Here is a 26710-nt window from a genome sequence, read left to right on the forward strand (position 1 = left end):
CAGTCACTGCAAAATGGAGACAACAATACATATGTGCATGACAAACTCAGAGAGCTCCTTAGATCAAATTAAATAATTACATGAATATGATTGTTAATGACAAAAGCAATACCCAAGTGTGGGTTGTTATTCAAATGGTAATGGCTTTTAACTCGTCAACACTGACACAGACAATTCACAAAAGAGAGATGCAAGTGACCAATGAACATACAGAACACCAGTTTGACCTAACTAGCAACGGAGAAATGAATAAACTACATACCATTTTTTTTGTTGATTACACTGGCAAAGACTAAAAAGAAAATAAAGGGAAATGGCACTTTCATACATTACTGATGAATATATAAAAAAGTGCAACCTTTCTGAAACACAATTTAGTAACATGAAACAAAAGCACACACCCTGTGGGCTAGTAATTTCATAAGACTTTGCTTTATGGGAAAAATCCAATGAGTAAGCAAAAATAAACAAAAAGCTAAAAAAAAGAAAAAAGTGGAAATAACTTAATGGCCAATATTAGGAAACTGGTGTAATGTCCATACAGCGCATAACATAAAACATAAAACAGTCATTTAAAATGATGTTGCAGAGATATTAAGAAAAGACATTCATCATCGAGATTAAGCTAAAAAAAACAGTATGACCTAATTTTTATTAAAAATATTTACACACATTCTGTTATACACACACACACACACACACACACATTTGTATATACACCAGATGTCTTCGTAGGCAAAATTCTGCTGATAATCTCTAGGCTAGTTTCTTTATCTGTATTCTCTAATTTTTCTGTAATGAGTATCATGGCTTACATATTTTTTAAAAGATTCTTTGATGAGGCAAAAAATATACATCAAATTACCTTTCAAATTCTTTATCCTATACTGAATGAGCTTAAGTCAGAACACACCTGTATTTGTGGTCATGAAGAGCATCAGCGGATACTAGATACTATTTAACAACAATTTTATCCCAGAAACAATGAATATATTGCCAGCTCTACAGACCTTCCTTTTAGCAAAATGATCCATCCCACAATCCATGTAGTTCCAGTATGACTGTTAATCTTTGAGCCTCAATTGTTGCCATGTCAGCAGAAGTGGACCCATGACCCAGACTTGGCCCACTTCTTTCTCCACATTGGCTTATCTAAGCATGTGGGTCAAGCAGGGTCAACCAAAGCTCCTCCACAGAATTTGAAATATTAGTGCTAAAAGGGAAAAGCTCCTTCTCTCCTTCTGAGGTAAGAATTATAAACACAATATAGGGTATTTTGCTACCATATTGTGGCAAAGAGATGGAAAAAGGGACACAGATCCCTGACACCATCACTTGATCCCCCGTAACCAGATGTATTTGAAGCTAGAGCATCCCAGACTTTTCAGTTGCGTGAATCAATACATTCCACTTTTTGCCTTAAACTGTTTTAAATAGGGTTTCTATCATTTGGAACCATGAGACCTACTATGGCATGGGTAAGACAAAAACAACTCTTCACAAAAAACTGTTCTCATAAGAGATATATAAAATGAGAAACAGAAAATAAGGATGTAAATATTTGAATACATGTTTAATGATGCCTCTGTAAGACCTGGGCAATCTCTTCCATGTCTAAGAGTTACTTACTTCTCATTGGCATGTGACACAATTGATCATTCCCTTCTTCTTCAAACACTTTCTTCACTTGGCTTCCAGATCATCAGGATAACACTACTTCCTTCCTTTCTGGTCATTCTTTGAGTCTCCTTCGCTGCTTCTCCTCCTCCCCAGATGCCGGAGAATCCCTGTGCTCAGACCTTGGGTCCTCATGTATACTCTATCCATTCACGTTCTATATAATCTCATGCAGTACCACTGCTTTAAAATAATTTAATATGAAATGACTCCAAAATTTCTATATCCAATTCCAACCTTTCCTCTGAGCTCCAGAATCATTTATCAAACTACCTAGCCAATATCTCTAACCTGGACATTTTTAGGTGTGTTCACTTCAGTATGTTCAAAATGATTGTTGAGTTTGCCACAAAATCCCACAGTTCCCTAAGAGTTTTTCTTCTCATTAAACAACAAGCCATTTATCCAGTTACACAAGCAAAATACTGAGAAGTCTTCTTTAACTTTTTCCCTGCCCCCATATCCTAATTACTCAGTAACTCCTAATGGCTATCCCTTCAAATTCATCCTAGATCCAGCCACTTTTCCCCATCTCCGATATCATTACCCCAGCCCAAATCACCATACTCTGTTGTCTGAACTACTGAGGTAAGTGCCAAATGAGTCTCCTGCTTCTATTATGCCCTTCTTTGGTCTAGTCACTCCGCAGCCAGGACAAACTTTCTAAAACAGTAAGTCAGGTCATCCAACTATCCACCAAATCTCCAATGGCTTCTTACTGACATTTTAAATACACACCCATCACCTCAGTCTTTGAGGCTCCACATGATCTGGCTCCTGCTTTCTTTCTGACTTCATCTCCTACCACTTTTCCTTGCTTACTCTGTTCCACTTATAAACTGGTCATCTTGCTGTTCCTTGAACAACCACACCTTTTCCTGCCTCTACCTGGAATGTTCTTTTCCCAGATACTCATAAGGCTGACTTCCTCTTCTTGGATTGAGACTCAAGAGCACTTCTGTCTAAACATCACTTCCTTAAAGAGAACTCTCTGAACACCTAAGTTAAAAGAACTCTCCCTCACTGCCATCATTGTCTCTCTTCTTACCCTGTTTTACTTTTCTTCATGACATTTATCATTACCTGACATTATATATGTATTTATTACCTTCTCTCACTACAGACACTATAAGCCCCAGAAAGGCAGGAGCCTAGAACAGTATCAGGTACATATACTGGGGGCGGGGAGGAGAATGAATTACTCATGGCATTGTGAACTAGTATAATCCTTTCAGTAAGTATCTTGACAAAACGTATTAAGAGCCACAAAAATGTTCTTCTCTATTGCAGAATGGCAGTTATGAATGGCTATTTTCAGACAGCCTATTTCAGTTCTTTCCCACATGCGTCAGCTCAGCCCAATCTGAGGCCTGACCTCTTCATGTCCCTAACTCTAAAATATCAAGAGGATCAGCTCATCACTTATCCCTCTCCCCCTAGGTTGCCATAGCAGAAAGAGAAACACATTGCTCACTGTTTGATTTCTTCCAAATATACAAACAAAATAGGGGGAGTATAATTACCACTGGGTCAAATGCTTTATGTTACTTTAGGGAAACAACTTTTAATATAGCAAACTGTACATATGACTAGGAAAATGATATTTGATTCAAGGTACATTTAAGCCAAAATATGATTGCTATTTGAATGTTAACCAGCTTGTGGTTCAGGATAACTTTTACTTCCTTTTTTTCCTAAGGAGAAAAAAATCAAGAGAATATTCTGCAAGAAAATTCCCAATACATAGACTAAAACTTTGCTTCTTCTTTTCCCCAAACAGCACTTTAACAAATATATATATAACAATCTTAGATTAAAGCAGAGTATTCCTGATAATTTATCCTAATAAAATTAGTTACATGATAATGAAGCAAAATCTATATCTGCTTATAGCTGCTTATAGCATGTCAAAAGCAAGGGTAATAATAGGAAAATAGAGGTAAATCATGAAGGGTTTTTTTTAAAATGTTATTCTTTAGATGTATAATGTACAGTATTTGGAACTATCTGTCTGGCTGACAAGGGGACCTTTTCACACAATGTAACGCTTGCTTCTCCTGGTCACAATTAAGTAAACCACTAGTAGATATCACACTTGAGCAGCACCAAGGTCCACCCCAAGGAGTCTGAAACTGGAGCTCACACGGGCAGACAAGATCTGTCAAGCTGCCTTCCTCCTTTGCTTCACACCTCTCTTTCTCTGAACAGGCTGGTTCTGTAACACGTATATTGAGAGGCTGCCTGGAGAACTAAGGAGCATGATTTGCAGAGAGAGAGTATGAAGCAGATGCACACAGACAAGCAGAGATAATATATGGAAACTAAACACTGCTTCAATTCCTGGTATATTTCAAATTCTTGCACCCAGATCTTTCTAAGGGCCCACTAAATTCTTACTCTTAAAGTCTTTGAGACATTCCTGTATCTTTATAATAAATTCCCTTTTTAAGGTAGCCTAAGCAGATTTCTGTTATGTGCAATCAAAGATTCCAAAATCATAATCTGGGAACGGTAAAGCAATTAGAAGTTATTTCCCTATATGTCGCAATATTTATCTTCTGGCATAATCCTTCATATAACTGAAAACAAATCTGTTGATACAGTCAGACAATAAAAAAATAACTTGAAGTAGATTCAGAAATAAAAGCCTTGAGCAGAGGAAAGAAACTGAGTAACTCCTCCAAAACATCGAAAACCTAATGTCCCCTCAGGGATCATCTCATGGAGGACAGTAAGCTTCTTCTGAACAACATCTCAGTATGCATATTTCCTTGAGTAAGTCCACAAGAAAAAAATTGGGCCAAAGAAAAGAGTGATTTTTCTCGATAAGGCTAGTAAATCTCCAGCAAGTACCAAAACAAAAATTTATTACAGTACCAAAAAAGGAGAGGGTTGGGAAACTTTCTAGAGATAGCAATTTTGCAGCTGTTGAGAAGGCACAACTTGGCAGCAATTTACAAGAATGCTACCATACCCATTCAAGTGCTATATTCAATAGCATTAAAGTTCACTATCTCATTCTTTGCATAAACAAAAACAATGATAAACTAATGCCAGTAAATTGAACTTGATTAATAAGAATAGTGAAGAAAATGTGCAAAGGAAAAAGTACAACTCACTTTAAAAATACTTACATTTAAAAATTTACAAATACTTACATTTTTTGCCGTCATGTCAAATTGTATTCGATTTAAAATTCTGTAAAGCCATTAAAAAACAAACAAAAAACAAAAATAAAAAAGAACTTCGTCTTCAATAATTCTTTAAAAGAACATCCTGTTAAAGGGGGAAAAAAGAGGGAATAGTAATGTAATAATAATAATAGGCAATGTTTATGTCATATTTACATGTGACATGCATTGTTCTTTAAGTGGATTATTTAAATTAATTGTCACAAAAACACTGTGAGATATGTACCATTTTAATCCTCATTTTCCAATTAAAAGTTGGGGCTTACAGAGGTTAAATAATTTGACCAAATCAATTCAGCTAACAAGTGATAAAACCTGGGCTCTGAAATATCACTATGTTGCTTTAGATAACACAGTGAAAGAAACACCAGGGCTTCTTGGAGAAGTAGCCAATTCCAGGGTTGGGGTAAGAGATGTGGAAGATAAGACCAGAACATTTTATTGTACCTACAATAAGGAAGAGCTCAAAAAATGATGGGAGACATATTAAAAGAATACAGGAGTCAGCTTAAAGAGCCTACAACTGGACAATTTGGAACAACTGGGCACCAAAGTATACACTGATAATAACAGATTATAATAGACTATAAACTCTTTGAATAAAATAACAATTCAGGACTTCATACTGATAGAAACAAATAATGAGGAAGAAGGGAAAGCTCCTTTGCAATACGATACCAAATAGTAAATATAAATGAATGAAGAAATGAGAAAATCAATTTGTAAACATCATAATAATAACTGATTAATCAGACAAGGATTACCAATAGATAATAAAACTTCAGTGGGTGAAAGTTGGTAAGAAACAGGATATTTACATAGTCTTGAAATATCACCCCACAAAACACCGATTAATTCCAATTTTACAGTGAAGAAACCTGGCACCCACCACTTAGCCAAAGTCATCAAACCTACCAAATGACCACTAACAATGACACAAACCAACATCATGCATCTCCACAAGTGCATTGAGATGGATAGAATACCACTTCTGAGATATTTCCACCCAAAGCATAATCTAAATCTAATCATGAGGAAATACCAGAGAAATTTAAATTGAGGGGCATTCTATAAAATAATGGACTGAACTTTTCAGAAATTGTTGTGTAATGAAAGAAGAAAGGAACTGACAAACATTCTAGGTTTAAAAAGACTAAAGTCACATAAAAATTAAATTCAACATGATCCTTGACTGGACTTTGGACCAGAAAAAATAATTGCTGTGAAGGCCATTATTATGGCAACTGGAAAAACTGAAATACGGCCCACAGACTGGATAACAGCATTGTTTTGAGTGTTCCATTTCCTGTGTTGATCAGAAGATTGTGGGTTTTTTTAAGTGAGTGTTCTTGTTTTTAGAAAAAACACACCAAAATATTTAGAAGCGGAGAGGTATAATAATAGCAACTTACTTTCAAATGATGAAAAAAATACACAATCTGTATACAGAGAGAAAGTGGGAAGGATAAAGCAAGTGTGGCAAAATGCTGACAACTGGATAATCTGGGTAAAGGGTATTCAGGAGTTCTTTGCCCTGTTTTTTGAAACTTTCCTCTTATTTTACATTATTTCAAAATTGAAGCTTTAATAAGACACTTAAGGGGAAGGAAAAAATAAAACTTAATTTTGGAAAGACCATAAACAATGGGACTTCAAGAAATGGAGGCTCCCAACCGTCTGCCTCATACACTAGAATTTGAATCTACAAGTAGAACTCTGTGGGTGAAAAAAAGGTGCTTTTACTTTTCAGTAAAACACTGAATTTACAATTTTCCAGGGTGCCTGGGTGGCTCAGTCAATTAAACATCGGACTCTGGCTCAGGTCATGATCTCAGGGTCCTATGATGGAGCCCTGAGTTGGGCTCCCCACTCAGCGGGGAGTCTGCTTGTCCCTCTCCTTCTGCCCCACCCCCTGCTCATGTGGGCACGTGTGCGTGTGCTCTCTCAAAAATAAAATCCTTAAAAAAAAAAACAAAACCACTGAATTTACAATATTTCAATGATAAAGAAAACATAAATTAAAAAAACCCAAGTAAGACCTGGACTACCACTATGATTTTCATTGTCCCACGGTAGCTATAGATTTGTTCACAGTGTCTGTCATGATCTAATATGAAAATCAAGTTCCTATGCTAGAACATGCTAGAACTGTTTCACATTCATCAGCTATTTGTTATTTTTCTCTTCAGTATTAAAAATATCAGATAAATAATAAAGCACAAGTTCCTGACATCCCATTCACTAAACTACCTCACATTTTAAAACTAAGAATGTAAGGCTAAAATAGGAGTATTTCCTTTTGAAGATTAATATTTTAGCCAAGCTGATCTAATAGATTTACACAGAACTCTGTACCTGATAGGAAACAACTCGTTAAGCACATATTTACAAAATTTGTCCACAACAAAGTAGTAACGTATTTCAAAGAGGCAATATTATACAGATTCTGGTCTCTGACCAAAACGCAATTCAATTAGGAATCATCCATCTTAAATAAACAGTTAAAAATCATATATTTAAAAAATAAAACTATACTATTGCTCAAACAATGCATGAGTTAAAAAAAATTTGAAATATCTAGGACTGAACGACAATGAAAATAGCAATAAAGAATAATAGAATATTCAGAACTGAATGACAGTGAAAATAATAAAACTGGCTAGCTTAGTCCGAAGACAATGCACAACACTTGATCTCGGAGGCTGTGATTTCAAGTCCAACACTGGGTGTAGAGATTTCTCAAAAATAAATAATAAACTTTAAAAAAAAAGAAAATAATAAAACTTGCAAGTGTAGCTGAAGTAGTACTTAGAAGTAAATTTGTATTTCTCTTCATTCATGAAGCAATCAACTTAAAAGCTTAAAAAAGATCAGTGGGAACTCAAAGATACAAGAGAGGAACAAGAATTGATTATTTAAATAGGAAAAATTAAAATAACAGTTGGTTCTAAGTGTCCTGATTGAAGCCAGCATCTAATAAATAAAGCAACAGTGTTAGAGTGAAAAGAGCATGGACTTTTTAAATTTAGGCTAAGTCTCAGCTCTGACACTTATCAGCTGTGTGACCTTCTACAAGTGACTTAACCATTTTGAATTTCAGTGTCCTCATCTGAAAAAAAGGTATACTGAGTTTTTCAAGGTTATGCTAGCAGTAAATTACATACAATCTGTCTAAATGAAAATCATCAGATCCAAGTTAATGTGCCAAATGCTCTACAGTTCATACATAAACACCAAACACTCCTAACCAAAAAAATTCAATTTTAGGGGCGCCTGGGTGGCTCAGTTGGTTAAGCGACTGCCTTCGGCTCAGGTCATGATCCTGGAGTCCCTGGATCGAGTCCCGCATCGGGCTCTCTGCTCGGCAGGGAGCCTGCTTCTCCCTCTGACCCTCCCCCCTCTCATGTGCTCTCTCTCTCTCTCATTCTCTCTGTCTCAAATAAATAAATAAAATCTTAAAAAAAAAAAATTCAATTTTAAATATTTCTAAGATTACCTTCTGACCTACTGAAATGTAGTTATATCAAAAACAATAAAGTGTTTTTCATCAAAGTCCCTGTTAAATTTTAGAAACCTAGTGCCTACCCAATCAATATCTTTTCCTCTTCTTCCTTAGAAGTTGAAGGTGGCAATGTGCCCAACTAAAAAAAAAAAAAAAAAGGTACTACATTCTCAGTCTCCCTTTCAGATGTGCTGACCATATGACATAATTCTGGTCAATGAAATATAAGCAGACATCACTGGGTTGGTCTACCAGATTCAGTTAGTAAATGTCCTTTTTCCCTTCTCCCCATTTCTTCATTCCAAAATATGGTTGTTATGGTTAAAGTGGCTTGTCTCCATACATCTGCTTCATTACAATATTCAGTATTCAGTATGGTATTCTATTTCCTAATGGCTGTGCTACTGAGTGACACTGATATTTACCCAAATTTAAAAAAAAATTTAACAGGGTCGCCTGGGTGGCTCAGTCATTAAGCGTCTGCCTTCGGCTCAGGTCACAATCCCAGGATTCTGGGATCGAGCCCAGCATCGGGCTCCAGCCCAGCATCGGGCTCCCTGCTCCGCGGGAAGCCTGCTTCTCCCTCTCCGCCCCCCACCCCCCCCAGCTTGTGTTCCTGCTCTCACTAACTCTCTCTCTGTCAAAAAAAAAAAAAAAAAAATTAACAGTGTTACTATTTCAGCACACAATAGCAAGTGGTGACCAATAAAATACTACTTAGCCACATTAATGAGCCATATTAACAAACTTAATTTTTAGTATTCCCTTTGTATCCTCTCACCAGAGCAAAGTACAAATTAGAACCTCTAAATGTTACCTAAATGATAAATGTTTGAAACAGAGTCAAAGTGCATGGATTTCTTGAGTAAATTTACCTTAACATCTCTGTGCCTCAATTCCTCCATCTGCAAAAATAGTAACAAACAGTACATCTACTTCATTGAGTCAAGACATGAAAGATTATTAGGACACTGCCTAGCACAGTGTAAGCCTTAATATTAGGGAAAAAAGCAGTGTGCTGTTTTTTCATGACAAATTAAGGTTTCTTCTTCCAAAATAAATAATACATAACTCACATGTAGTAGAAGTAAAAAATACCACACCATAAATCTAGTTTAAAAAGGAAATAAAGTGTCTAATTATGGTTAGGAAAAACTTTTCTCTCATTAATTTATTTATCCAGCAAGCACTGAATCAACCTACTATGTGTAAGGCACTAATCCAGGCACTAAAGACATCCTACTAGATCAGAGAAACAGCAAGCATAAACCCTCAAAGGTAACTTAAATTGTGTAAAAGTATAGGGGCGCCTGGGTGGTCAGTCAGTGAAGTGCCTGCCTTAGGCTCAGGTCATGATCTGGAGCCCCAGGATCGAGCCCTATGTCATCAGGCTCTTGCTTCTCCCTCTGCCCCTCACCCTGCTCCTGCTCCCTCTCTCGAATAAATAAATAAAATCTTTTTTTAAAATTATGTAAGATTACATTAAGATAAATGTTATAAAAAGAAATGGGATTATGATAGAGATCTGTCTCATTCAATTAAAAATGAAGAAGTATGGGGGCGCCTGGGTGCCTCAGTCGTTAGGCGTCTGCCTTCAGCTCAGGTCATGATCTCAGGGTCCTGGGATCAAGCCCCGCATCGGGCTTCCTGCTCCGCGAGACGCCTGCGTCTCCCTCCCCCACTCCCCCTGCTTGTGTTCCCTCTCTCGCTGTGTCTCTCTCTGTCAAATAAATAAATAAAATCTTTAAAAAAAAAAAATGAAGAAGTATGCTGTACTGGTTTTGAGTGAGAGTTTATAACTTTTAGTTTAAACACATTTCTAAGTATTTTTAAAACTCTTGCTTTTTTAAAACACTTTTTAATCTAAAAATTATTTGCAACATATGACTTAAAACCAAGTGTCTAGAAAGTAAATAAACATGGCACTGAATGTTTCAAGAAATTGCCATCTTTGGTGGCACTGGTGATTCTCAAAGATAAACCAGTCATGTGCACTGATGCATTATGTTTTATCCAGGCTCAACAAACGTACACTTTTTCCTGTCACCAAGCTCTTCAGTTGGTTAAAAAATAAGTCGGATTTCTTCTTCCAGCTTCATGAACACATTATGTCAAGCTCAAAAAGTCAATCTTTGTGACCTCACCATCTGCCATGATCTCTTGTCAGTTTCAGACAATGCAACTCCCACAGATGGTCTCAAAATGCAAACCCTTTTCCTTTCCAATCATAATTCAGCAGCTCTGGCCACAAAGCCTTTTAAAATGGTACAAATGGTACAAGGGTAATCGAAATACGGAAAAAAAATAATTATGGATACATTTGTAAAATTAACATTGCCTGAATCAGGATATGTAGACTTTCTAACACTGCTGAAAAAGAGGCTACAAAAAATTACCTTTCAGCAAAGGCAGCGTATTTAAATGAAGACATTACTAATTTTAAAAACATGCCATGTTTCAATGTCTGGAATATACACAAAACAATAAAATAAGAAAAAATATCAGCCAGGGTCCCAGCTCTCAGATGCAACTACAATAAGTTTTTGGCATACCTTCCTTCAGTGTTCTCTTTCTACACTCTAACTTCAGATAAGTGGTATTAATGAGAAGATATTTTTCGTAGAAAGTGATAGTAAGTAACTCTTTCTTAGGTGAAGAGCGTATCTAGGCACTCTCCTAAATGCTTCACATGTATTATCTCATATCATTCACACTACAACTCTATCAGGTAAATATTATTACTGGTCACATTTTACAGGTGACAAAACTGAGCTTTAGAGAGTTGAAGTAATTTGCCTGGTTAACCAACTGTGCAAATGGCAATGCCAGAATATCAACCCGGGATCTCAGACCAGCAGACATGTTCTTAATCACCATGCTTATTTACATAAAATATCTGACTTGAGATACAATAAATAGATTCTCAAAATATAACAAAATATGTAATTACTACTATAATAAATCCATATAAGAGGATAATTTACCATACCAAAAAAATCCTTCAAAATTTCATATGGCACAGGTCACATACATATCTTTGGGTCAGATTTTAACCCTTTTTAGTACTTTTTTAAAATTACAGTATTAAATTAAAATTTCTTTATTTTTGAGTACATAGTAAACTTCATTTTTCTTTTTACAGTTACATAGTATTCCTTTACATCATAATACCGTCATTTACTTTACTGCTGATGGACATTTAGATTTCCTAAATTTCCAAACTGGTGACAGTAACCACATTTTAATGACTCAATCCTTAATGTTTGATCTGGTCTCTTGACTACCTCTCCCTCTCTGTGTTGAATCACTTCCCCATACCCTTCCCTAACCTAGTTCCCCTGGTCTTCTGTTGTCACTTCCTCAAAAACATGCTCTTCCTGCCTCAGGGCCTCTGCACATGCTGTTCCCTCAGTCTGGAATATTCACCAAAGGTTAATTCCTCTTCCTTCAGATCTCTTCTCAATGTCACTTCCTCAGGAAAAACTGTCCCTCTCCTGCTATCCAGACTAGGTCAGGGGTCTCTCTCTACTTATGCTCTCCTACTTTCTCCTTTTATGGCACCCACCGGGTTGTCATTATCTATTTATTTGTGTGATTATCAGAATGTGGTCTATCTCTGCCAACTGAAGTGTAAGTTTCATGACGGCGGTGACACTGTTTACTATTATATACCCAGTGTCCGGCACACGGTTGGAACTCAAGTGATAATTTGTTTTTTGCTTTTAAGGCAATATTTATTTAATGAATTATAGACTCAATACTTTATTTTCATCCTTTCATAATATGATAAGCTCATCTAATAATGACAGCAGAAAATAAAAAGATACATAAACATGTAACACATTCATACACCTGAAATGTCATTAAGCTATACAGAATTTTGAGTGACACTTTTCTACCATGAACAAAAGGTCTTTTGGAGCCAGCACTGTATTTGTGTTTAATTTTTTTAAAAATTATAGTTAAAATATTTAAAATAGGGTATATTTATTTGATTTCACTAATTTTTAAGGTGAAAACAAGAGTGCACAAGAATAAAATATGAAAAACACCTTTACTAAAAGCTGCTCTTCCACAGAACCATCAACATTTTACACTTAAAAAAAAAAAAGGAGGGGCGCCTGGGTGGCTCAGTTGGTTAAGTGACTGCCTTCGGCTCAGGTCATGATCCTGGAGTCCCGGGATCGAGTCCCGCATCGGGCTCCCTGCTCAGCAGGGAGTCTGCTTCTCCCTCTGACCCTCCTCCCTCTCATGCTCTCTGTCTCTCATTCTCTCTGTCTCAAAATAAATAAATAAAATCTTTAAAAAAAAAAAAAAAGGAAAAGAAAATTGCTTTTATGTATGTTGCTCATTTTAAGTTGAAAAAATTTTTCCAGATTTACTTAAGTTGAAAAAATTTTTCCAGATTTACATAAGCTTTTACCCAAGACTCTGAACAATGATAAAACTGATTAATACTACAAGCAATCAATAACAACTTTTAACAGTCTTCTACAGATGTGCAGTGAAATAATGAATAATGTTTCAGCACTACTCATTTATTTACATATTCAATAAATACTTACTACCTGCTGTATGTCAAACATTAGGCTGAGCATCAAAGATACTATGAGAATCAATGACAGTCCCTGCCTTTGTGGAGCCTACATTTTCACTATGAAGACAGGCATTAAACATGAATTTCATAATTAACTACTTTATGACAATTACTGTGAAGTGCTACTACAGTAGACAAAAAAGATGAAAAGCAAGCATGTAAAATAAGGGACCGGGACTCCAGGGGCTTTAGAGAAGATTTCTTTCAGGAAGTGAAGTTCTAGCTGAGCTCAACAAACAAACTTGGTAAACCACTGGAAAAGAGAGAGTGTTCATCACAGCCAGAGGGAGCAACCAGCATAGGGGAATGCTCAAAGAAAAGCATATAGGACGTTCCAGAAACTGAAGGAAGATCTAGAGACCTGAAAACAGGGCAAAAGGGAGGACTGCTAGGAGATGAGGTGAGAGCCAGAGAGAACAGAAGGTGCACAGTGAAACGTCACATCACTGGATTTTTCTCAAAAATCAGAGTCGTGGGAAGCCTCAGAAAGATTTTAAGTAGGGAACCAAACATCTGAACCAGAAGAGATACTCAATTATGTTCATCAAAGATTAAGTAAAAATTATTTGCATCCTAATTATTTAAAAACCAGCAGTATCAGCTATATTCTAGAGTTCTTTAGTAACTGAAATGCTCACTCATTTCTTGGATACATCAGGTAAATTTATATTCATCATCTATAATCCATTTATCTAACAAACAAACTTAACCCACTGAAACAAAACTCAAAGCCCAGAAATGAGAGAAAAAAAAAAAAAAAGTCCCCAGCTCTCAAATTAGCTTTGACAAAACCCATGCACGAGTTCAGTAACTCGAGTCTTCAGGCCTTCCTTCATGTTATTAATTTTAATTAACATAAAATTCTTGGTAAATTTGCCTATCTTGATTTTCAGGCTTCAAGCCAATTATACCCAGTAGAAAAGATGTGGTAATAAGGAACAAATGAGTTAGGCAGTGTTATAGATGAGTACATTAGCAAAGTAATTCACAACTGACAGCTTAATACTGAAGGAAGATTAGACATACAATTACATTTCACCACGTAAATTCACTGAAGTAGAATTCCTCCCTTATTCCCTGATGAAATTGGGTTAATGACCTGTTCCTTACATGTGCTTCTATAATCAAACCTAAGAAACATTTTTGTTTCACACATTTCATAGATCATAACATTTATGACCAGTTCTTACTCACTGAAAAAAATCTAAGAGAAAACTTATTTCTGTCCTGACCAAAGAAACAATATTAGAAGATATCACCCAAATTTAAAACAAAATCACATTTCAAATCCTGCAGATTTCAAATCCTAACAGAAAAGTTCTGTTAAATCACTTGTTGCACATATGCTTTTTAGTAAAGTTGCATTTCCAGATCAACGCAGCTTTACATTAGTAATACAAATGTTAAGACTTATCCCAACTTGACCCATCACAACAGGCAAGATGAGTTTTCAAAATATCATCTAGGTAGTAATATAAATTTAGACAAAGTACTGTACAAAGAACTATGCAAGCATCAGAAGTTCAATTTACCCAAGAGTCCAAGAAGAAGACAACACTGGAAGCAATCAAAAGGGAGCAGTGTTCTTTTAGGTACCCTCTCCTGTGTACTGTCCCACCCCACTGTAGAATTTGGGCCTCTGGTGTGTATGGAGGCACTCTGGCAAAGTGTTCAGGCCAGTTGCAATATATGTTAGGAACAAGGCTTTGGAGATGAGTTGAGCTAGAGGTGAGTGCACTAGAGGCTTTGTTTAAATCTGCTTCTTTGGCATTTGGCGTTAACTCTTTCTGGTGGGGAGCACGGCTCCTTTGTCTTTACTGTCTTCGATGGAGAAGGCTGGGGGCTCCCTGTTGCCACCGGAGCCATGCTGGGCTCTGCCTGGATCAGGACTGAGGCCTAAGCTCCATGGCTTACCCTAAAAACCAAGTATCAGAGCCCCCTTCCCCTCTTTTTATTTTACTACTACTACTACTACTACTACTACATTATTTTTTAAGATTTTATTTATTTATTTGAGAGAGAGAGGATGAGAGAGAGAGAGAGAGCATGAAAGGGGGGAGGGTCAGAGGGAGAAGCAGACTGCCTGCCGAGCAGGGAGCCCGATGCGGGACTCGATCCCAGGACTCCAGGATCATGACCTGAGCCGAAGGCAGTCGCTTAACCAACTGAGCCATCCAGGCGCCCTTTCTTTTTTTTTTTTTTTTTTTAAGATTTTATTTATTTGCGAAAGAGAGAATGAGAGACAGAGAGCATGAGAGGGAGGAGGCTCAGAGGGAGAAGCAGACTCCCTGACGAGCAGGGAGCCCGATGCGGGACTCGATCCTGGGACTCCAGGATCATGACCTGAGCCGAAGGCAGTCGCTTAACCAACTGAGCCACCCAGGCGCCCCCTTTTTCTTCTGTCTTGTTGTTGGTGTATAGGAATGCAACTGATTTCTGTGCATTGATTTTATATCTTGCCACTTTACTGAATTTCTATATGAGTTCTAGCACTTCTGGGGTGGAGTCTTTTGGGTTTTCCACATAGAGTATCATATCATCTGCAAAGAGTGAGAGTTTGACTTCTTCTTTGCCGATTCGGATGCCTTTTATTTCTTTTTGTTGTCTGACTGCTGAGGCCAAGGCTTCTAATACTATGTTGAATAGCAGTGGTGATAGTGGACATCCCTGCCGCGTTCCTGACCTTAGGGGGAAAGCTCTCAGTTTTTCCCCATTGAGAATGATATTCGCTGTGGGTTTTCCATAGATGGCTTTTATGATATTGAGGTATGTATCCTCTATCCCTACACTCTGAACAGAGTTTTAATCAAGAAAGGATGCTGTACTTTGTCAAATGCTTTTTCTGCATCTTTTGAGAGGATCATATGGTTCTTGTCCTTTCTTTTATTAATGTATTGTATCACATTGATTGATTTGTGGATGTTGAACCAACTTTGCAGCCCAGGAATAAATCCCACTTGGTCGTGGTGAATAATCCTTTTAATGTGCTGTGGGATCCTATTGGCTAGTATTTTGGTGAGAATTTTTGCATCCATGTTCATTCGGGATATTGGTCTGTAGTTCTCCTTTTTGATGGGGCCTTTGTCTGGTTTTGGGATCAAGGTAATGCTGGCCTCATAAAATGAGTTTGGAAGTTTTCCTTCCATTTCTATTTTTTGGAACAGTTTCAGAAGAATAGATATTAATTCTTCTTTAAATGTTTGGTAGAAATCCCCTGGGAAGCCATCTGGCCCTGGGCTCTTGTTTGTTGGGAGATTTTTGATGACTGCTTCCATTTCCTTGCTGGTGTTGGGTCTGTTCAGGTTTACTGTTTCTTCGTGGTTCAGTTTTGGTACTTTATACATCTCTAGGAATGCATCCATTTCTTCCAGATTGTCTAATTTGCTGGCATATAGTTGCTTATAATATGGTTTTTTTTTTTTTAAAGATTTTATTTATTTATTTGAAAGAGAGAATGAGAGAGAGCATGAGAGGGAAGAGGGTCAGAGGGAGAAGCAGACTCCCCGCTGAGCAGGGAGCCCGATGCGGGACTCGATCCCAGGACTCCAGGATCATGACCTGAGCCGAAGGCAGTCGCTTAACCAACTTAGCCACCCAGGCACCCGCTTATAATATGTTCTTATAATTGTTTGTATTTCTTTGGTGTTGGTTGTGATCTCTACTCTTTCATTCATGATTTTATTTATTTGGGTCGTTTCTCTTTTCTTTTTGATAAGTCTGGCTGGGGTTTATCAATCTTATTAATCAAGCTCCTAGTTTTGTTGATATGTTCTACTGTTCTTTTGGTTTCTATTTCATTGACTTCTGCTCTGATCTTTATTATTGCTCTTTTCCTGCTGGGTTTTGGCTTTATTTGCTGTTCTTTCTCCAACTCCTTTAGGTGTAGGGTTAGGTTGTATATTTGACACCTTTCTTGTTTCTTGAGAAAGGCTTGTATTGCTATATACTTTCCTCTTAGGACCGCCTTTGCTGCATTCCAAAGATTCTGGACAGTTGTGTTTTCATTTTCATTTGTTTCCAATTTTAATTCTTCTTTAATTTCCTGGTTGACCCATTCATTCTGTAGTAGTATGCTCTTTAGCCTCCATGTATTTGAGTTCTTTCCAACTTTCCTCTTATGAATGAGTTCTAGTTTCAAAGCACTGTGGTCTGAAATTATGCAGGGAATGATCCCAATCTTTTGGTACCAGTTAAGACCCAATTTGTGACCTAAGATGTGATCTACTCCGGACAATGTTCCATGGGCACTAGAAAAAATGTATATTCTGTTGCTTTGGGATGGAATGTTCTGAATATATCTGTTAAGTCCATTTGGTCCAGTGTGTCATTTAAAGTCTTTATTTCCTTGTTGATCTTTTGCTTAGATGATCTGTCCATTTCAGTGAAGGGGCTGTTAAAGTCCCCTACTATTATTGTATTGTTGTTGATGTGTTTCTTTGCTTTTGTTATTAATTGGCTTATATAATTGGCTGCTCCCATGTTAGGGGCATAGATATTTACAATTGTTAGATGTTCTTGTTGGATAGACCCTTTAAGTATGAAATAGTGTCCTTCCTCTTCTCTTATTATAGTCTTAGGTTTAAAATCTACTTTGTCTAATACAAGGATTGTACATTCAGGGTAACTATTGAAAGATAGGAATTTAGTGCCATTGTATTGCCTGTAAGGTGACTGTTACTGTATATTGTCTGTGTTCCTTTCTGGTCTATGTTACTTTTAGGCTCTCTCTTTGCTTAGAGGACCCATTTCAATATTTCTGGTAGGGCTGGTTTCACGTTTGCAAATTCCTTTAGTTTTTGTTTGCCCTGGAAGCTTTTTATCTCTCCTTCTATTTTCAATGATAGCCTAGCTGGATATAGTATTCTTGGTTGCATATTTTTCTCATTTAGTGCTCTGAATAGATCATGCCAGTCCTTTCTGGCCTGCCAGGTCTCTGTGGATAGGTCTGTTGCCAATCTAACGTTTCTACCATTGTAGGTTACAGATCTCTTCTCCCGAGCTGCTTTCAGGATTTTCTCTTTGTCTCTGAGATTCGTTAAGTTTTACTATTAGATGTCAGGGTATTGACCTATTTTTATTGATTTTGAGGAGGTTCTCCGCCTCCTGGATTTTGATGCCTGTTTCCTTCCCCCAATTAGGGAAGTTCTCTGCTATAATTTGCTCCAATATACCTTCTGTCCCTCTCTCTCTTTCTTCTTTTGGGATCCCAATTATTCTAATACTGTTTCATCTTATGGTATCACTTATCTCTTGAATTCTGCCCTTATGATCCAGTAGTTATCTCCTTTTTTCTCAGCTTCTTTATTTTCCATCATTGGGTCTTCAATATCACTAATTCTCTCTTCTGCCTCATTTATCCTAGCAGTTAGAGCCTCCATTTTTGATTGCACCTCATTAATAGCCTTTTTGATTTCGACTTGGTTTTTTAGTTCTTTTATTTCTCCAGAAATGGTTTCTCTAGTATCTTCCATGCTTTTTTCAAGCCCAGCTAGTATCTTTATAATCGTCATTCTGAACTCTAGTTCCGACATCTTACTAATGTCCGTATTGAATAGGTCCCTGGCAGTCGGTACTGCCTTTTGTTCTTTTTTTTGAGGTGAGTTTTTCTGTCATTTTGTCCAGAGGAGAACAGATGAATGAGAGAACAAAATGCTAACATGGTAACAACGACCCCAGGAAAATATACACTAAACAAATCAGAAGAGACCTGAAACCAGGGGGAAAGAAAGGGAAAGAAAGAAAAAAGAAAAAAAAAAAAGAAAAAAGTATATGATCAAATATGATCAGGCTGGTGAACAGATCAGTACCTCACACTAGGTTTTGTGCATATTTTGGTCTGTTAGAAGAAACTGCCTCCCAAAATTTTAAAGAAAGCTCTCTCAGCTTAAAGAAAGAAAAACATATATGTACAAAAATAAGGGTAAATACAATGAGGGGATAGAATATGACTGTAAAGATGAAAATTATAAAAGATTTTATAAAAGGAATTGATAAGAAGTTGGTTGAAAAAAGAAAGAAGAGAAATTTTAAAAAAAAGGGAGAGAATGTGATCAGGCAGGAGACTAGAACAAAGCCATACACTAGAGATTTAGGGTGTATTTTGGTCTGTTAGAAGAAACTGTATCCCAATATTTTAAAGAAAGAACTTACATATATACCAAAAATAAGGTTAACTACAATGAAGGGATAGACTATGACTCTAAAAATGAAAAATAAAAATGTTTTTTAAAAAAGGGATTGATAAGATGTTGGTTGAAAAAAATAAAAAAAATAGAAAAAGAAAAAAAAGAAAATTAAAAAAATTAACTTTGAAAGACTAAAGAATTAGGGGGGAAAAAAGCCATGAATTCTATGTGCAGTATTCCCCTAGCGCTGGAGTTCTGCCACTCTCATTGATGGGTATACTTGGCCTTGGCTGGCTGTTCTTGCTGATCTTCTGGGGGAGGGGCCTGTTGCTGTGGTTCCCAAATGTCTTTGCGAGAGGCACAACTGCCCCACCCTTGCCAGGGCCAGGCTAAGTAATCTGCTCAGGTTTGTTCTCGCGAGCTTTTGTTCCCTACAAACTTTCCGTACAGCTTTGGAGGACGAGAAAGAAAATGGCGGCCTCCCAATCTCCACCCTGGAGGAGCCAGGAACCCGGGGCCCCACTCCTCAGTGAGCCCCCAGAGAAAAGCAGTCAATCATTCCTGTCTCCCCAGTCTCCGGCCACACTCCATGCTCACCCAGCCTGTGACCAAGCGTTACTATCTCTGGCACACGACTCCGTGTGGAGTCTCCAAACCCAGAATCCCTGCGGTGCGCTCCCATGCCGCTCCTCCCAGGGAGGAAGGGGAGTCTCCCCGGATCTGCCGCTTGTTAGGTCCCTGCTGGAGGAGCAGTGGCCCGACTGTGCCGCGGATCACGGTTTATGGCAACCCCCAACTGAGAGCCCGCATCTCGGCTCCGTCTCTGCAGCCTGCCTCCCCGCTCCGATACCTGGGAGCTCTGCCGCACTCAGGCACCCCCGGTCTTCCTGTGACCCTGAGGGTCCTGAGACCACACTGTCCCAGCGAGGGTTCCACCCCCCCCGGTTAGCCACTGGAGCGACGTCCCTGAGCAGAGCCAACTTCTACAAGTTCCGATTTTGTGCTCCGCGGCTCTATCACTTGCCAGTAGCAGCTGATGGAGGCTCCCTCCCCCTGCCGTCTATCCTCCCAAATATCGCCTTGGTTTCACTTCTCCACAGGTCCTGCCTTCCAGAAAGTGGTCGCTTTTCTGTTCAGAGAGTTGCTGCTATTCTTTTCTTTCATCTCCTGTTGAGTTCATAGGTGTTCAGAATGGTTAGATACCTACCCAGCTGAATTCCTGGGACCAGAGGAAATTTAGGTCTCCTACTCCTCCACCATCTTGCTCCCCAAAAGATCCTCTCTTAAAGGAGTCAGAGGAAGGATGGTCCTGTCAAGACTTTGATTTTGGACTTCCAGCTTAGAACAGTGACAGAATAAGTTTCTGTTGTTTTAAGCCACCTAGTGGGTGGTACTTTGTTATGGTAGCCCTAGGAAACTACTACTCTAGTTTTTATACATGTGTTGTTATAGCTATTCCCAGGTTTTCTTGCTATTTTAGCTGGTTGTTGTCCTGTTATACATGGAATTCTCCATTGTAGCTTCCAAGCTGTTTGTATGTAATAAAGTTACAGATTTCTGTTTGTTAATTTTATACCTCACTACAGAACGGAATTTTTTACTATCTGTAGTAGTTTTTCAGTTGACTCTTTTGGGTTTTTCAAGTATAAAATTATATGAAAATAGGGATTGTTGGATCTTTCAAGTTCACAGAACAATGGATGTAGCCTGATTATAAATCTCTCTCTCAGCTTACCCATATAGATATAAAATAAACAAGGAGAATAAATAAAACCACACAGGACCTACGCCTTCAACATTATCATTACTAGGAGACAGCGATGACAGCAATCTTCAAATTACCTTTAAGTAAAGGAAAACAAATTCCCTATGAAATCCCACTGTCTACCTTCTGCAAGCCTGTGAATGCAGAGAGGGGAAGGAGGGAGGCTAAAAAGATTCCATGAAAAAGAGCACAGGGGTACAAGGAACTCAGAGGAAGCACACACAGGATTACCCCAGAGAAAGAGTAAAACAGTAAAGGTAAAAACACTGAACACAAGGTTAGGCCTTAATAGTTCATAGCCCCAGTGATGTGAAAGTATCTAGAAATGGCTGAACCACCAGTGGCTGCCTGTGAGAAACGGTGCTTCTGGCAGGGAATCAGGTATACAGATAGAAGAGATGGAAGCTCTTGCAGACAAGGCAGTTAATGGAAAAAAAAGTAGTAAGAGGGAGAAATTATACAGCCTACAGAAACAAAACAGAAACAAGACATACCAACCCTTCCTCTACCCCTTTCCCTCACCACCAAAACCACAAATACATATAAGGAACTGAATAGAAGAGGGAAGAGTGACAGAAGAACTCTAAAACTAGAAACTTTGTCCACAGAATGCAGAGACACAACAGAAGTAAACTATATGCATATGAAAGTATTGCAAAAATCAGACAAATACAAATGAAAGATTTTCTGTTGATAGTTTTCTCTCCCAAAATGAACCATGATGCTGGGGAAAACTAACACTCAGTTCATATTGAATTAAATATCCTCAAACAAAAATTTGCAGAAAAAAACCTTGAGTCAGAAACACAAAAACAAAGAATAAAAATGGACAAAAAAAGAGAAAGAAATTAAATAGAGTTGACTGAACTCCATAAAGAAATAGAAGAAATGGGGCACCTGGGTGGCTCAGCTCAGTTGGTTAAGTATCTGACTCTTGATTTCGGCTCAGGTCATGATCTTGGAGTCATGAGATCGAGCCCTGTGTTGGGCTCCACGCTCAGCGGGGAGTCTGCTTGAGATCCTCTCCCTCTCTTTCCCCCCTGCTTGTGCTCTCTCTCTAAAATAAATGAATAAATAAATAAATCTTAAAAAAATAGAATAATAGACCAAATCATATAAAAAATGAAAAACTAAATGATAAGGTACATGAGAGAGAATAGATTTTTTTTTTAAAGATTTTTTTTTTTTTTAAGATTTTATTTATTTACTTGAGACAGAGAGAATGAGAGAGAGAGAGCACATGAGAGGGAGGAGGGTCAGAAGGAGAAGCAGACTCCGTGCTGAGCAGGGAGCCCGATGCGGGACTCGATCCAGGGACTCCAGGATCATGACCTGTGCCGAATCACTTAACCAACTGAGCCACCCAGGCGCCCTTTTTTTAAAGATTTATTTATTTACTTATTTGAGAGAGTGAGCACACACTTGTGGCATGAGCAGGAGGGGCAGAGGGAGAGGGAGAAAGAATCTAAGCTGACTTAGTGCTGAGTGCAGATCCAGATATGGGGCTTGATCTCACAACCCTGAGACCACGACCTGCCACCCAGGCACCCTGAGAGAGAATAGATTTTAATGAAAACACAGTAAAGGATGTTGAAGAAAAGGAGGAAAATGATAAAGAGAATGAAAATGACACAAAGAAAGAAGCAAAAGGGTCAGAGAAAAACTGGTTGAAATGGGTAATAGGAAAGGAACATCAGTATTATTGGTGCCCCAATGAAGAAAATCAAAACAATGAACAGCATTAATATTAAAACTATAACATAAGAAAACTTCCCAGAAATAAAAGCCCTGAATCTACATGTTGAAAAGGCCTACTAGATACTTGAGAAAACTGACCCAGAATGATCAACTGTGACACATATCCTTGTAAAACTGTTTAAAGAAAAAAACAAAACAAAACAAAACTTCAGGGCTTCCAGGCAAACTGATAAAACGATTTACAAAGAAAGGTAAAGGCAAGGGAATTAGACTAGCATCAGATTTCTCAAAAATAACATATAGACCAAGACAATAGTAGAGCAGTTTTTTCAAGAAACTTAAGGAAAGAAAATGTAAACCAAGGATATTATATCCTGCTAAGCTGTGTACTTCAAGTTTCCAAGACATCAAAGAACAGTTTTGGGGGTATGCTCCTTGATACTAGTCTTGGCAATGATTTTTTTTTTTTTTGGATTTGACACCAAAGGCAAATGTAACAAAAGCAAACATGAACAAGTGGGACTACATCAAACTAAAAAGCTCTGCACAGCAAAAGAAGCCATCAACAAAATGAAAAGCCAACCTACTAAATGGGAGAAAATATTTGAAAATTATACATGTGATAAAGGGTTACTATCCAAAATATATTAAAAAAATCATACAGCTGAAAAGCAAAAAACTGTCTGATTTTAAAATGGGAAGAGGAACTAAATACACATTTCTCCAAAGAAGACATACAAATGGCCAGACACATGAAAAGATGCTCAACATCACTAATCATCAGGGAAATGTAAATCAAAACCACAATGACATATCACCTCACAACTGTCAGAATGACTGTCATCAAAAAGACAAAAGATAAGGGGCACCTCGGTGGCTCAGTGGGTGTCTGCCTTCGACTCAGGTCATGATCCTGGAGTCCTGGGATCGAGCCCCGCATTGGGCTCCCTGCTCAGCAAGGAGTCTGCTTCTCCTTCTCCCACTCCCCCTGCTTATGCTCGCTCTCTCTCTCTCAAGTAAATAAACAAAATCTTAAAAAAAAAAAAAAGACAAAAGATAAGAGTTGGCATGGATGTGGAGAAAAGGGAACCCTTGTGCACTATTGGTGGGAATGTAAATTGGTGTAGCCACTATGGAAAATGGTATGGAGTTTCCTTAAAAAATTAAAATTAGAACTACCATATGATCTAGCAATCTCACTTCTGGGTATATATCCAAAGGAAGTGAAATTACTAAAATCATTATCTCAAAGAGGCATCTGTATCCCCATGCTCATTACAGCATTATTCACAATAACCAAGACATGGAAACAATGTCTATCAACAGATGAATGGATAAAGAGAATGAGATGCATATATTAGAGATAGTGGAATATTATTCAGCCTTAAGAAAAGAAGGAAATCCTGCCCTTTATAACAACGTGGATGACCTTGAGGGCATTACACTAAGAGAAATAGATCAGAGAGAAAACAAATACTGTATAACCTTAATTCTGTATGGAATCTAAAAAATCTGAACTCACAGAGACAGAGGCAGGGGGTGGGGGTGGGGGGTGAGTTGAGTGAAGGTGGTCAAAAGGTACAAACTTTCAGTTATAAATTTTGGGGATGTAATGTTCATCATGGAGACTATAGTTAATGCAGTACTGCATATTTGAAAGTTGCAAAGAGAGTAAATTTTTAAAGTTCTAATGGTAAGAAAAAAATTTTTTTTAACTACATGAGGTGATAAATGTTAACTAAACTTATTGTGGTTATTATTTTGCAATATATACATGTATCAAATCATTATGTTGTACACCTTAAACTCAAACAATGTTACATGTCAATTATATCAATAACTCTGGAAAAAAAAAGTTTGAATATGGTGGAACCCAGGGAATACTCTGGATGTGTGCCCTTTCTGAGCAATCTATTAAAGGATGAGCTTCATCTAACCAAAATATGCCTGGAAAAATTTTTCAAGAGGACTACAAGTGAGCATTTTATATATTTAATTGTAGAGGGAATGCAAAAACAAGACTGGGATCATGGAGTGAAGAACAGTATGTAAATGTACCTGCTTTGACAAAGTATAAAGAATAAACTAAAAACTGGAAGAAGAAAGGAGAGAAAAGGAGGAAAATAAAGTAAGATTATTTACTGTTACATAGTTAATAGGTACAAGTCAAACAATACCATTTAAAACTAATAGTAAAAAGTTAAGTTTAAAAAAAGGAGATTAAAGGTACTATAAAAAGTATTAATGGTACTATTAGAATAAAAATGACAAACCTCCTGAAAAAAAAAATATTTGTATCACCCCCTGGAAAAAAAAATACAAACCTTCCTAAATACCAAAAGAGATGCTTAAAAAAGCAGAGAAAAAATAGAGAAACACAGTAAATATATCATAATGTACCTAGTAATGAAAAATAGTATGTGGCATTATAAGTTATATTATATAGTGTATTTATGCCTTATAAAGGCTGACTTAATAAATGGGATTTACACAACTGAATATCCACCAAAAAGAAAATGCAGAAAATTCCAACTATCTTAAATTCATTCTTTTGAGAAAGAGAGAGGGAGTCTAGCATGCAGGAAACTTCTGGGGGAGAGCTCTTAGGAGACACAAGTATAAGGATGTGAAAGAGACAAAACTGGGAACAAGGAGAAACTGACCCAGTGAGGTTGCACCTGGGGCCTCAGGTGACACTACATGGAACTCGGGCTGAGATGCTCTTCAGAGTTGTCCCAAATGGAGGCAAGCTGGGTTGCCTTTTTTTTTTTTAATCTTTGCTTTAAAAATTTTTTATTTTTTAGATTTTATTTATGTATTTGACAGAGACAGAGAACGTGAGACAGCACAAGCAGGGGGCAGTGGGCTACAGAGGGAGAGGGAGAAGCAGGCTTCCCGTTGAGCAGGGAGCCCAATGTGGGGCTCGATCCCAAGACCCTGGGATCATGACCTGTGCCGAAGGCAGACGCTTAACCTACTGAACCACCCAAGCGCCCCTGGGTTGCTTCTTATATCCCTGCAGCATCCAGTAAGTTCTCATAGGATGTCTCTGGGAGGGAGCATAACCTTGGGTAAGAAAGTGCCAGTACTCAGTTATGAAGTGCAGGTCTGGGTAGAGTACTGGAGTATCCACTACAATTCTATAGCAGTGAAAACTAATCACAGTAACATGCCACAACACAGTTAAAACTTGTAAATTTAATAGTATTTTTATATACATGTATCTTTTAAACTTTATATATAAGTCACTAATATTGCTTAGACACATACACTTAAGAATAAAAATATAAGGGCCACCGGGGTGGCGCAGTCGGTTAAGCGTCTGCCTTCGGCTCAGGTCATGATCCTGGAGTCCTGGGATCAAGCCCTGCAACAGGCTTCCTGCTCCACGGGAAGTCTGCTTCTCCCTCTCCCTCCCCACGCCCACCCCAGTCTCTTGTGTGCTTTGTCTCTCTCTCAAGTGAACAAATAATGTTGGACTGTATAAGCAGAGTTACAGGTTACAAAGGGGGTTAACTGTATCATTCCATATACTTATTTACTTGTGTATCTCAAACATTTAAATCAAAAAAAGAAAGAAAGAAAAGAAAAATAGTAACAAATTGAAAATCTGTGTCTTTAAAAACAATAAACCAATAAACCACTCACAAACTTAATCGGGAAAAAAAAGAGGGAAAACACAAATACGCAGCATATGAAAGGATAAAAGAGGAAAAATACCACAGAAGTAGAAGGAATTTAAAAATTGTAAGAGCTATTTTGTTCAGCCTGGAGCAAATTAATTGAGAACCTGAATAAATGGATGATTTTCCAAGAAAATATGTTACCAAAACTGCCTCCAGAAGATATTGGCAAATGACATATCAGATAAAGGGCTAAAATCTATAAAGAACTTATCAAAATCAACACCCAAAGAACTAATAATTCAATCAAGAAATGGGCAGAAAACATAAACAGACATTTTTCCAAAGACATCCAAATGGCCAACAGACACATGAAAAAGTGCTCAGCACCGCTCGGCATCAGGGAAATCCACATCAAAACCTCAATGACATACCACTTCACAGAATGGCTAAAATTAACAAGTCAGGAATGGCTAAAATTAACAAGTCACGAAACGACAGATATTGGCAGGGATGTGGAGAAAGGGGAACC

At 37.7% G+C, this 26710-nt stretch overlaps 1 protein-coding gene across 5 annotated transcripts in view; it reads right to left on the reverse strand.

Annotated features, from left to right (window-relative positions):
• Positions 1-26710, reverse strand: part of TFDP2 (transcription factor Dp-2) — a 177197-nt gene that overhangs the window by 116638 nt on the left and 33849 nt on the right. For 2 of the 5 annotated variants that reach the window (XM_034996092.1, XM_034996083.1), the window contains exon 1: positions 4836-6689. The exons of 2 other annotated variants lie outside the window; for them this stretch is intronic. In XM_034996092.1, the coding sequence (XP_034851983.1) occupies positions 4836-4850 (15 nt within the window). In that variant the 5' untranslated portion in view covers positions 4851-6689. Of the gene's footprint in view, positions 1-4835; positions 6691-26710 lie in introns of those variants that run through there. One more of the 5 variants, XM_034996099.1, reaches the window with a different exon arrangement.

This window comes from Mirounga leonina, unplaced genomic scaffold (genome assembly GCF_011800145.1).
Source record: "Mirounga leonina isolate KUSES-001 unplaced genomic scaffold, KU_Mleo_1.0 Mir_115, whole genome shotgun sequence".
NCBI lineage: Eukaryota > Metazoa > Chordata > Mammalia > Carnivora > Phocidae > Mirounga > Mirounga leonina.